At 51.7% G+C, this 13325-nt stretch overlaps 1 protein-coding gene across 10 annotated transcripts in view; it reads right to left on the reverse strand.

The window, feature by feature from the left end:
• MYO9B (myosin IXB) overlaps positions 1 to 13325 on the reverse strand; it is an 87320-nt gene that overhangs the window by 20054 nt on the left and 53941 nt on the right. For 6 of the 10 annotated variants that reach the window (XM_059696327.1, XM_059696325.1, XM_059696324.1 and 3 more), the window contains 9 exons: positions 10119 to 10240; positions 7694 to 7835; positions 7243 to 7447; positions 6637 to 6718; positions 5479 to 5568; positions 4092 to 4205; positions 2575 to 2614; positions 1583 to 1705; positions 676 to 756 (listed from right to left, as the gene is read on the reverse strand). In XM_059696327.1, coding sequence (XP_059552310.1) covers positions 676 to 756; positions 1583 to 1705; positions 2575 to 2614; positions 4092 to 4205; positions 5479 to 5568; positions 6637 to 6718; positions 7243 to 7447; positions 7694 to 7835; positions 10119 to 10240 — 999 coding nt within the window. The remainder of the gene's footprint in view (positions 1 to 675; positions 757 to 1582; positions 1706 to 2574; positions 2615 to 4091; positions 4206 to 5478; positions 5569 to 6636; positions 6719 to 7242; positions 7448 to 7693; positions 7836 to 10118; positions 10241 to 13325) is intronic. The other 4 variants (XM_059696329.1, XM_059696334.1, XM_059696330.1 and 1 more) reach the window with 3 other exon arrangements.

Here is a 13325-nt window from a genome sequence, read left to right on the forward strand (position 1 = left end):
GGGGTGGGGGTGAGGGGAGGAGAAGACCTTCTCTGAGACCCCACTGGGAGAACTGAAAGGCAGGAAGGGAGAGGAGGAGAGGAAGCCACGGCACCCGCAGGGAGAGCCGGGCTCTGGGTGTCAGTGGAGCACCCCAGGAGCAGGGGGGAGCCAGGGTAACAGGAAGAGGAAGGGTAGAGGGTACGGGAGAAGAGAGCCACCAGGTCCCCTGCCCCGGGGTCACCGGTACCAGAGGGAGCCTAGATCCCAATGGCCCCTGGGGCAAAGGAAGCTGGCATCGAGGGCCGAGCCTGCCGTCAGAGCCCCACCAAGGCTCTGTCTTTAAAGAAACTTCTGGATGAGTGGCAGGCTCTGTGCTCCTGCTGCACCACCTCAGGCCCTCCCTTCAGGCACACTGTGCACTGGCCGCTTTTGGGATGTATCTGAAGAGCATCGAGACCTGTCCCTCCTCCAGCAAGCCTTCTCCGCGGCCCCTTCCTGTTCCAGATGACTCCTGCTTGTGGTTGCCCGTGTTGACCGCCCCCTCCCCCCCCGCCCCCCAAACCGCCGGTCATGACACTGTTTACAGTTCCCAGAACTCAGGTGAACACTTGGCTCCTTGAGGCTTTTCCTGCCCCACCTCCCTTGGCCACCAGACCTCGGCCTTCATCTCCCGCAGACACAGGAGCCCCTCACCTTCTCAGCGTTGGAGCGGATGCAGCGGATAAAGAAGGGCTCCGCCTTGCCCAGCGCCTCCAGGAGCTTGTTAAGGGATGTCTGGGGAAAGAGAAACAAGGGATTTAGCTGAGGCCCCCGAAGGCATGCCTCCCAGTGAGAGGGGATCCAGGTCACCTGCCTGCATCACCACGGGAGTCCGTGCTGACGTGAGACATGGGAGGTCACAGCTGGACATTCTGACCCGAGGCTGCGCCACTCTGGGGAGCCCCTGAGGGAGTTGTGGGGTCCCTGTGGCCGCCACCTTCCTAGGGTCATCCAGCTCTTTGCTTCAGGTAGAAGTGGAGAGGGACTAGATAAACTCCTTCTGGGGATTTAAACATGTGTCAGCCTCAGAAGGGACCACGTATGCAGTGATTTTGGTCTTTGGTCTGCTGTTTCCACAAAGGATTTGTGGGAGCTCTTGCATGAGGTAATTGTAAAAAAGCTGAGGTGGGAACAGAAGACTCAGATTGAGAAAAGAGAGAAGGAATAAAAAAACCTAATGGTGAGGCTCAGCAGCCATTGGACTCCCCACAAAAGGTGTCCTGATGTCTGCTGACAGCCAGGGAATAAAAGGAAAACATGAGCTAAGGGCACAGCTCAGTGGTTATATTAACTCACATACTGACTCATGATATTTTTTAACTTTTTCTGTCTTCCCTGGGGTATTTGGTAATATCTGGAGACTTTTTGGTTGTGTGATGACGGGAGGATGCTACTGGCATCTGGTGGGTGGAGGCCAGTGATGCTGCTCAACATTCCATAGTGCACAGGATGCCCTGCCCCCCTGGGAGAATGACCCAGCCCCGATGTCCAGCCCCGCCAGGGGCGGGAACCCTGGGAGAATGAGTCTGTTCTGGCTGAGCCCGGGGAGCCGGCCACCCACCTGGAACTGGGCGCTGATGCTCGGGGGCTTCTTCTTCTTGTGCAGGTGCAGCAGCGACTTGGTGGTGCGGTCGTGCAGGGTCATGCTGATGATGAGCTTCAGGGACTTGGAGTCCAGCAGGTTCTAGGACGGACACACAGGGTCTGGCCTGCCCTCCTGAGGCCCCAACGGGCACCAGGAGGCACTGATTCTGGAGCCAGGACCATGCTCCCGGGGGTGACAGCTTAGTATTGGTTTCACGACTGCTACCGGAAAGTGGGGGCAGGCGGTCCTGGCGGGACTAAATCTGGGCTGTGCCTGTGAATGGCACTGGCGCCAGGAGGGCTGATTACAGCCTCTCTTGCGGCCCAAGTGCCTGGAAGGCCAGGGCCATCACAGCCTCCCGCTATGCAGACTCTCACTGTTGCCTGACGAGCACCGGCACTGTCTCCTCTGCTGACCAGACTAGAGGCTGCTCTTACTCGTCTACCAACTTCATGATCGTCCACATGCTGCATGTGGAGACGGAACACCTGGGTGCCCGTTGCCCACAGCCAGCTGCTGGGGTCTCGGCTGCCTGGACATGTGCAGCAGGTGTTGTGTCTCCTGGAGATGGCTGGTGGCTAAGACCCCTGCTGTGGGTAGGACGAGGGTCTGTTGCCTCCGAGTAGCATAAACTCTGTGGCGGTTCATACTCTGGGCCCCGCTGGACCAGGCCGAACCCGCCTCCTGCTCAGTCCTTGCCCAGCCCCTCAGGCTTCTCCTGGGATTTCCTGCCTTTGTACCACTTGTGCAAACTCTACTTCTAAGAAACCCAACAGGAGGCATTTTGGGGGGTGGGGGTGAGGGGGGAGAAGGAGATGAGGGAAAGAAGAAGGAAGTCAGAGAGGTTAAAAGCCAGCCCCCGCCCCCCACCCCCCCCCAACCCGTCCCCATTTTCTGGAAAATGACATGAGCCAGGTGCTCTAGACAGAAAAAGCAAGGCAGCGTTAGACGGCGCCGCGGGTGTTTACCTTTGGAATGATCTGCTTTTGTTTGGTACCTTTACTTTTCCTGTCAAAAATATTAAAAATGGTTTTGTGAACAGAAGGAACATGGGGTCTGGACCTGGGTTAGTTCAGCAAGCCACGCCTGGCGGGTTAGACGGAGCGAGAGCAGAGAGAACAGAGTCGAGAAGCACAAGTGCAACGAGGCCATACCGCTGCCTCCAAGGACCAGGCGGTGCTTCTGCCGGCTCTGCACACTGGCCCGGGGGGAGCCGGGGAGGCGGGCTGGTAACCCACACGGCAGAGCATGCGCCTGCACAGGGCCGGCTACGGGGCAGCTGATGGGTCTCACAAAGTGATGGGGATCCTCCGAGAGGAGATTGAGGGGCCCTGCAAGGCTCGGACGCCTACCAGGTGCCCCAGCTCTATTTGCTACATGTTGGCAAACCTGAAGCAGGCCCGCAGAACCCCTTCTGGACCTCCCGCCCTGCAGAACACTGAAATGGGGCCTGGGAGGAGCGCCATCTGAACTTGTGCTGGCGCAAAGTTAAGAATGAAACCTGATCTTTTGGTGGAGGAAGGAGGGATGGCCCCCACACTGTCGGACACTATGGAAACAAAAGAAACATTTTTTTTAAAAAAGTGCAGCTTAGCTCGTTTTTTACGACCAGCTGAGGAGTGGGGCCCGGTCTGCACAATGCATGGCTGTGAGGGCCTGTGTGTGTCAGGTTTCATCTTAACCTCCATGGCGTGGAATGAGGCCTAATAAAAATGTACTTGGCCCTGGCCGGTGTGGCTCAGTGGATAGAGCGACGGCCCGCGGACTGAAGGGTCCCAGGTTCGATTCCGGTCAAGGGCATGTACCTGGGTTGCGGGCACATCCCCAGTAGGGGGTGTGCAGGAGGCAGCTGATCAATGTTTCTCTCTCATCGATGTTTCTAACTCTCTATCCCTCTCCCTTCCTCTCTGTAAAAAAATCAATAAAATATATTTTAAAAATATATTTGGAAATTGGCCGCCTTGTGGGCACTAGCCAGCCCCAACTGTCTCCCTGGCGCTGTGGGCATGAAAATCATCACCCCCGCTTCGCAGACGAAGGCTGAATGCTTGGAGCACTCAGGCCAGGCGTGCGCAGGAGGGGGTCCAGGCCTAATTTATGTGACTTCTGGGTCCTTCCTACCACATCGCACTCCTGTCCACAAAATCACATGCCCGACTTCTGACAGCTTTTTTGTGAGCTCAGTGGCAAGGGGGGATGGAAGCAGGCCGTGTCCTGCGTGTCTGAGGGGAGAGACGTAGACTGTGGGAGGCGCGGTCCTGTGAAGCTGTGCAGGACACGAGGGAGCTGGTGGGGATTTGGCCACAGCAGACACTAGGGTGAGCGTATTACGAGGGCCACTGAGCTGAGCAACTGCTGGTGTGAGAATGGAACCGCAGACAGTGCAGCGTTTGCAGCAGCTGATGCAGCGTTACGGGTCCAGGGAGCAGGGGGGGCAGTCGTTGCACTTGTGGGGGTGGCACCCGCAACCTTGGGGGGGACTCACAGGATGAAGGTGCGGGGTTTCTGGAGCCGACTGAGGGACTGGAGAAGCCTACGGGGGTCCTCACCCTGCCAGGGCAATCCTTTGATGGTCTTGATGATTTGGTCATGCAAATCGCTGAGAGCGAAGGGGTAGAGGGGCAGTGACAGAAAGGAAACCAAGTTAGAGCAGTGGGTCCCCCACCTTGGGGTCCCTGGCATGGTCGGGGCTGTCCCCAGGCCACTGGAGCCGAAACATGCAGCTGGAGGGCCTGCTCACTGCTGCCTCTCCCTCTACCACCGAGAAGGCGCCAGGGGTTCAGCCAGGAGCGGCCCCCACCCCAAAGAGGCTCCCCTTCCTCTGAGGGAGTTGAGGCCACTTCCAGCTCAATGGTTTCGCCTATAATTGAAAAAGGCCTCACACTGAAGAGCCTTCTGGAATCTGCAGAAGGCATCAAGGGACTAGAAGGGGGCTTCTCGGAGGAAAGCGGATGAGTTTCTCTCGATGTTCCTGTGGCCACACGTCAGCCTCCTTGTTGCCTTCAAGAGGCCTTAGGAAGAACACACTGAAATTCACACAGGGGTTCTCAACCAGAATGGTACTGCCCCTGCCCTCCCTCTAGGGGACATTTGGTGGCCACAAGGCAGGGGTCAGTAGGGGGAGGCCAGGGACGCCGGCCACCACCACAGGGAGCAGCACGGAGCAGAGGGCGGGAACCCTGGCTGCAGGAGCTCTTTACCCCAAAGAGTTCAATCTTATCAGCTTCGTTTTGTTCAGTGACTGTGGGTTCAGGTTCAGATCTGAGAGTGTTCTAGGCCCAAACTCGGCACCGGCGTGTGACCATGAGAACCTAGAGGGGACCTAGCGCTCTGAAAAGAGGTATTCGTGAAGGACGTCTAGGCGACAAACGTCTTTGATAGAACTTCGGAAGTGAGGAGGCACTGACTACAGAATGAAGACGGGAGGTTCCGGTTTTTGATTGTTTTGTTTTTGTTTTAAATTCCTTATTCCAGTTATTTCAAATGCATGTTTAAGCTCTGGGCAGTTGGCCTGGGAAGACCCCGACTGGCAGCCCCTCGTGTGTTCCATGCACCAGGCCCAGCTGGACAGCCTCACTTACCTCTGTTCCCTCACCCTCCAGGGAGGCACGGAGGGCAAAGACAACAGAGCGGTCACATTCACTTCCACACCCCGAGCAGTCAGTGCAGCGGCCGGGGCTCTGCACAAGGCCTGTGACTTCCGTCTGTACCCCCCTAACTTGATTAAACACGGTGAGAGTGCCCTGGTCGGAGTGCCCTGTGGCTCACCAATCCCCTCTCCCCTGGCCCTGGACGCTGCACTGAGAGCCTAGGGACCAGCTCCTCTGTTGTGCCTCCCTGGTCTTGGGTTGGAAGGCCCTCGCTCTACTTACTTCTTGCTTTCATAGAAAGCAAAGATGTCCTCAAAAGCGTTAATATCGAACTCCTCAGAGCCGTCAATTGAGAAATCTAGCATTGAGCAGCTGAAAGGGAGAGTCTGTATGAACTGAAGCACTCCAGGGGCGGGACCCACAGCCCGGGGGCCAGGCCCTGGGGAGACTGACACTGCAGAGACTGCCAGTCAGGGGCCACCGGTCAGTCTTCGCAGGAAAACAAACAGACAAATCAACCAACCAACCAACCAACCAACCAACCAACCAAAAAATACCTTATAAGCAAAGGGGGGGACGGTAATGTGATTTTATCTTATTCTCTTTTGGATGAAAAAGCCGATTTAAAAATGCACCTTTATAAAAGCAGGGAAATGACACACTATGCTTCCAGACAAATGACAGCAGTCACTCAGTTGCTAGTTGTACCTACACACACACACTTTTATGTATCTCTTAAAATTATTACAAAGGGCACAAAAATAACATTTTGATGTTGGAAAATGTAGTGACTTGTGCTTTGGGGATTGATGTTCAGGGACTTGGTTGCCCCAGAGCCGGGGCATGTGCTGCCCGCTGCTGGCATACCCCGCTCCTTGTCCGGCTACACAGCTCCCTCTCTGGCTTTGTCACTGCCTCAGCCATGTGTCCGGGTGGCCTTTTCCACCCCACCTTCCTGGGAGCACTGCCTGATCACTCTTCCGCTTGGTACAAACTGGGGAATGTGAAGGCCCTGGGTCATTCCTAAGTGGCCACAAAATAGCCCACCTCATCTCATGTGCAGAAAAGAGGTATCGGCGTTTCTGACTGTGAATGAAGTATTGTAGCGTCTGCTTTCAGGACAGCCTGGCCGGGCTGCGGGAGGAAGTGCTTTTAAATCAAGCCTGTGGATCTGAGGGAGCAGTGGCTCCTTGACCCCTCCCACAACCTGCCACAACCCAACCATGGGAAGGATTCTTTGTAAACTGAGCCATCTCACATCTAAAGCAGATGGCCCGGGTGCAGAAAAGTGGCGGCCAGGTGCTGCTGCTTCTGGGTCTCTTTGGTTCAAGCAGTTGCCGGGTAAGGGCAACCCCAACCTGGGTTTAGGGTGTGGGGTTTCTGTCTTAAAAACGCTGCTGTCTACCAGCTTCGGTTGGGACAGATCAAGGTCATGCTCACCGGTACAGCTTTTCCGAGGGGGTGATGGCTCCTCTCTGTAGCTCCCCCAGGTGACTTCGGGCGCCAGGGCTGCACAGATTTGCTGGGGACACAGATAAGATGGAGTCGGGGATGTGGGGTTGCCTGGAGCTCGAAGGCCTTTGTCTTTGCTAGGAGGCTGAAGTCCTGACCTGAACTCATCTTAATAAAATAGCCTGATACTAGAATGTGGGCAGAGTAGGGAACTGTGAAGTGTCTGATCTCCAAACAGCAACCATTTATTCCGATTTCTCATAAAGGCCTTAAGCTTTTGGTCCCTTTAATCAACGCCCTTCGTAAAACAGAGTCCCAAGGTTGGTGTCTAGAGCCCAGTGGCCCTAAGGGAGCCACTGAACAATTCCGGGCCCCAGGTTGTCACAGAAAAGCAGGGTTGTGCCTTCCTGCCTTGTGAGGGTGATGATGTTAAATTATACACCCGGCAGAGTTTCTGTCTGGGATGACAAAGAGCTCTGGAACCAGGCGGTGGTTGCACAACACTATGAATGCGCTAACTGCCTCTGAAAGGTGCACCTCAAAAGGGACTCCAAGGGCCCCCCTCTTGAAGGTGACAGGGGACCCTCCTCTCACCGGCAGCCTTCTCGGCCCGCTCGGCCCGCAGGCGTCCGGCCTCCCGGAGCACGGCCATGGCGCGGATGGCGGCCCGGAGCATGGCCCAGCGGAACACGGCCACCGGGTCCATGCCGATGAGCTCCCGCACGTAGGAGCTGTCACTGCCCCGCAGAAGTGCCACGATATCTGGCCGCATGTAGTCCATGTTCTTCTCCCGGAAGTCCTGGTGGGAAAGAGGCAGGCAGTCACTCACTGGTCTAGAACAGGGAGGGCTGGTGAGGGTGAGGGACCCATTGTAAGAGAGAGTGGTTTCTGCCTGTGGAGCGGAGATTCAGGGGTCGGGTCTGAGCACCCTGGTGCCTGGCCCAGAGTGACCGAGCGGAAGGGAAAGGGCCAAGCAAGCACCAGAGAGAAGGGGCCTCCAGGTCACCCACGTGCTCCCTTTCCCACCTCCGGGCCCGACTCGTACCTTAATCTGGTATTTCACCTTCCCTGCGAAGTGCTGAATGATGAATGCTGGCTCCATGATGGGGGTGCCGAGGAAGTACCTGTTGTCTTCGTGCTGCTGTTTGAACTTGGCCAGCAGAGTCTGGCTCGTGGCGTGGGGGAAGCTGGGAAGATGGGAAATTGTGAGCTGTAAGAACGGTGGCTGATCACCTGCTCTGCATGGCAGGTTGCAGGTCCTTTGACACGGAGGTGGGTGGGCAGACAGGTGATTGGGTTGCCCTGAGTGTTGAGGTTTAGGGCCAGGAACCGGCTGCTGCCATGAAGGGGCCGAGGGCGAAAGGACGCACTCAGGGCTGTGACGTGAGCTCAGAGCAGGGCAGAGCTGTGAGACTGGGACTTGGACCTACCACGGGCAGCTCCTAGGAGTGATCCCAGGACAGAGTGACTCTGGCCCCGGGTCCTCTGTGCCTGGATGGTGTGTCTTGGAGGGGGTCTTGCCTGGGCTCCCGTTAGAGGGAGGAGAGTGGGAGCAGAATAAGGAACCCACTGTACCTGGCCGTATGTGCCTCCCAGGAAGGATATGCCACAGCCAGCTTTGGCATGCCCTGCCTGTGCGCCCCCAGCCTTGCTGCAAACACAGCAGTAAAACATACCTTTGAATCCCCAATGCCTACTGCTTAAGAGGAAGACCCTATAGCTATGAAGCACATCATTTCTAGGTATGGACAGTGAGGGACCCGTTCGTGTAGTCATCTGGATAAATAATACTTTTGTTGTTGTTAATCATTACCCAAGGATCTTTCCTCCCCCACTGATTTTTAGAGAGAGTGGAAGGGATGGGGAGAGACACAGAGAGAGAAACATTGATGTGACAGAGGCACATTGATTGGTTGCCTCCTGTATGTGCCCTGACTGGGGCCAGGGATCCAGCCTGCAACCAAGGTACATGCCCTTGACTGGAATAGAACCTGGGACCCTTTAGTCCACAGGCTGATGCTCTAACCACTGAGAAAACCAGCTAGGGCTGGATAAATACTTTAATGCACTGTTTTAGAAAATCCAAATCAATATAAAAATGAAATCCTTGATAAACCAAAATGGGGAGATTTTAAACAAAGACAGATCTGACCCTGGTGGGCCTGGTCTTGCCTCCCACGCTTCCCCCACACGCAGGTCTGGGACCATGTAGCTAGCCCTTCCTAGCACCCTGCCCTTTCTCTTATCTGAAGGTTCTCTCTTTGAGTTCCAGTGTGAATGAACCTGTCTGTCCCCATCCTGGATGGAGACCTGGTGTGAGGCAGGAGGTGAGCCTAATTTTTCCAGCCCCACAGAGGCCTCAGCAACACACAAGGGCCCAATAAAGAGGTGTGATAAAAAGACGTGTCCTGATACCTGGGAGCTATGAATGTGACCTTATTTGGAATTAGGATCTTTGTAGATGCAGTCAAGTTAAAATGAGGCCATGAGGGTGGGCTGGGCACTAATTCAAATGACTGTGGTCTTTGTAAGAAGAGGAGACGAGACACTGACAGGCAGGAGATGGTGATGTGACCACAGTGGTGGAGGTAGGGGTGATGCAGCCAAACACCAAGGGTATCTGGGGCTGCTAGACGCTGGAAAGAGGCAGGAAGTGTTTGCCCCCTAGAGCAGTGGTTCTCAACCTTCCTAATGCCGCGACCCTTTAATACAGTTCCTCATGTTGTGGTGACCCCTAACCATAAAATTATTTTCATTGCTACTTTGTAACTGTAATGTTGCTACTGTTATGAATCGTAATGTAAATATCTGATATGCAGGATGTATTTAGGCGACCCCTGTGAAAGGGTCGTTCAACCCCCAAAGGGGTCGCGACCCACAGGTTGGGAACCGCTGCCCTAGAGCATTTGGAGGGAGAGCGGCCCTATCAACATCTTGATTTCAGCCCTTTGACACTGATTTTGGACTTCTGGCCGCTAGAACCATGAGAGAATACATTGCTGTTGTTTTAAGCCACCCCTTCTGTGGTCATTTATTACAGCAGCTGCAGGAAACTAATTCAGTCAGTGAATTTTAGTGACTGCAGCTGGGTGACCAAGCATGAGGCACCTCATAAATATCCCTTCCAGCCGTCGGTGCATCCGGGACAAGGGGCCAGGCTCTGCGGAGAGTAGGCGTCGGGGCCCCGATTCCACATGCTGCCCTTTGCAAGGGTGCACCAAGCCCGTTCCCATTTTCCACCATCCTGTCCCAAGGACTCGTGGGCGGGCGGGTTTCAGTGATTGCATGTGCTAATATTTCCATGGTGAACGGGGCATGCATTTCGCAAATGTGAGGTCAAGATTTATGGCCAAATGAGTTTGAGAAACTCAGAAGCTCTTGGGCTGTTCGGCTTTGGGGTAAGGCTCTGGGGGCTGCGGAACTGGACTGAGAGGCCGGGTTTGTGGACACACCGGGACATGGACACTCACTTGCTCTCTTCATCCAGCAGATAGAAGAGGCCGGTGGGCTTCTTGCTGATCAGATGGATGCAGCCGACGTTGTCTGTGTAGTCAATGTTGTGCCACGAGATCCCTTCGCTCTGGTACTCCTCCTGCAGAGTTTGGGAGGGGCATCCGGTAAGTTCATTATTTCATGGCCAATTTTTACATATAAACATGTTATACAAGGGTGGACAACAGTAGGTTTACAGCTGTGAGTGCACTGTCCCATTGAGTTAATAAAGCTATTGTAATCATCATAGCCTGCATGTGTTTTTCCACGAGCAACTGTAAACCGACTTTTGCCCACCCCTGAATTTATATATGCATGCACATATCTACCAGATGTACCGGTTAATAATGGCAGATTTTGTAATCAAAGAAAACACGATAATTTCAAGAGAAACATCAAAAATGCTTTCTTATAAGTAATGTCCATCGCTAGCTACACAATTTCCTCATCTTTCAGGTAATTTGTAGATATCATCCCAATAGAACTTTTCTTGTTTTGAGGCAAACCACTCAGAGACCCAATTTTCCACTTCTTCATATGTTTTGAAGGGCTGCTCAGAAAGTACATGTGCCATCGATCAGAACTAGTGGTAATCTGAAGGAGCAAGGTCTGGTGAATACAGAGGGTGGGTCAATACTTTCCAGGCAAAATCTTTTAACATGTCTTTAACTGGTTTTGAAGTGTGTGATGGTGAATCATCATGAAGCAAAATTACTTTGCCGTGTCTTCTGGAACATTCTGGTTGTTTCATGATCAAAGCATGGTTCAAATAGATTATTTGTTGTCGGTAGTGATCAGTATTAACGGTTTCACCTGGTTTTATTTATTTATTTATTTTATTTTTTTAAAAAATATATTTTATTGATTTTTTTACAGAGAGGAAGGGAGAGGGATAGAGAGTTAGAAACATCGATGAGAGAGAAACATCGATCAGCTGCCTCCTGCACACTCCCCACTGGGGATGTGCCCGCAACCAAGGTACATGCCCTTGACCAGAATCGAACCTGGGACCCTTGAGTCTGCAGGCCGACGCTCTATCCACTGAGCCAAACCGGTCAGGGCATGGTTTTAGAAGCTCATAATACACCACACCTTCCTGATCCCACCAAACACAGAGCATTGTCTTCTTTCTGAAGCGATTTGGTCTTGCAGTCAATGTTGATGGTTGACCTGGATCAACCCATGATTTTGTGCATTTGGGATTCTCAAAATAAATCCACCTTTCATCACCAGTCACAATTCAATGCAAAAAAAATTTTCTTTCGTGCTGTTGAAGCAACATTTTACTGATGACTTTTTGGTTTTCCATTTGTGGCACCCATTTTCCTTCCTTTAAAATCTTTCCTATTGCTTGTTTGCTGAGCAACGTTTAATCTTTCTGCAAGTTGTTTTTGAGTTTGAGATGCATCTTCATCCAATAATGCTTGTAATTGTTGGTCTTCAAACTTTTTCGGTTGACCTGGATGTTCTTTGTCTTTCACATCGAAAGCATCACTTTTAATGCGTTTAAAACAGCGTTCACAAGTATCTTGAGATGGAGCATGTTCACCATAAGCTTCCCGAAGTATATGATAACTTTCAGCAGCACTTTTCTTCAAAATAAAGTAATGAATTAAAACTTCCGGCAGATGGTCTTTTTTGGGGGGCATGAAATTCAACATTTTTAAGCACAAAAATATCTATGATGTTAACACCTTCAGAAAATTTGACATATGAAGTTTTGAAGCTTGCGGTCAATACAACAAAAGAGCATACATACCAAATCGCATATATATCAACATATGTGTAACTCCATCTATTGAAGAAAATCCGCATTATTAACTGGTACACCTGGTATATATGGATGTGTAAGTAATAAAAAACCTATTATTATATCAATAGAAGTACATTAATAACTATATGATTATTACGTAAGTTAATAATTAGCAACATGAACAGCACACTTTTTTAAAAAAAATAATTTTATTGATTTTTTACAGAGAGGAAGGGAGAGGGACAGAGAGTCAAAAACATCAATGAGAGAGAAACATCGATCAGCTGCCTTCCGCACACCCCCCCACTGGGGATGTGCCCGCAACCAAGGCACACGCCCCTGACCAGAATCGAACCTGAGACCCTTCAGTCCCCAGGCAGATGCTCTATCCAGTGAGCCAAACCAGCTAGGGCCAGAACACACACTTTCAAACATCTAACACAGCAAAGTACTTAACATCACACTTAAAGTCACCGAGGAAGCCAGAGAACGTTCTTTATCAAGAGCCAGACTGTAAATATGTTAGGCTGTAGGAGTTAGATGATCTCTGTCACAATCACTCAGTTTTGTTGCTGTAGCTTGAGAGCAGCCAGGGATGATAGGTAAATAAATGGGCATGTCCATGTGCGAATAAAGCTTTATTTATGAAAACAGGCAGTGGGGCTGAATTTGACCCCTGGGCCCCTGCTCTGAAACTGTAATGTCTATAGTAGCCATATAATGTAAGTGACCTATGTAACTTCAAATTTACTCATAGTCACATTTTAAAATGTAAAAAGAGTCCTGGCCAGTGTTTCTCCGTGATCAGAGCATCAACCAGAGCACCAAGGGGTCTCGGTTTTGATACCCCATCAAGGGCACGTACCTGGGTTGCAGGTTTGATCCTCGGCCCTGGTTGGGGCATGTGCGGGAGGCAATCAATTGATGTGTCTCTCGTTCTTTCTTTCCCTCCCTCCCTCCCTCCCTCCCTCCCTCCCTCCCTCCCACTCTCTCTAAAAAGGAATGGGAAAATATCCTTGGGTGAGGATTAATAACAACAAAAGTAAAAAGAAATGGGTGAAGATAGCTTTAATAATATACTTAATTTAACACCATTTATCCAAATCTTTGCAATTCACTGTGTATTTTGCTCTTCCCGTTCAACTCAATTTGGACCAACAAACATAATAGTAAAATCAGCTAAATAACTACATAACCCCATCAGTTCTTTCCCCTGTCAGAATCATCAATGTGAAGGGTAACATGTGGATAAAGTTGTCTGAGTATTTAGAACTGAAAAGACACATAGATTATAAATATTGTTGACTTCAAAGGCAACTCCGTTTCTCCCATTAAAGGACTTTCACGATGGAGCAGAGAGAAGGTGCAAAATTGACCTGTGGCCAAAAACATCCCTGACAGTTTGCCTCATCGCAGGCTGGGCGGAATTTTC

Source organism: Myotis daubentonii, chromosome 5 (genome assembly GCF_963259705.1).
Source record: "Myotis daubentonii chromosome 5, mMyoDau2.1, whole genome shotgun sequence".
In the NCBI taxonomy this organism is placed as follows: Eukaryota; Metazoa; Chordata; class Mammalia; order Chiroptera; family Vespertilionidae; genus Myotis; species Myotis daubentonii.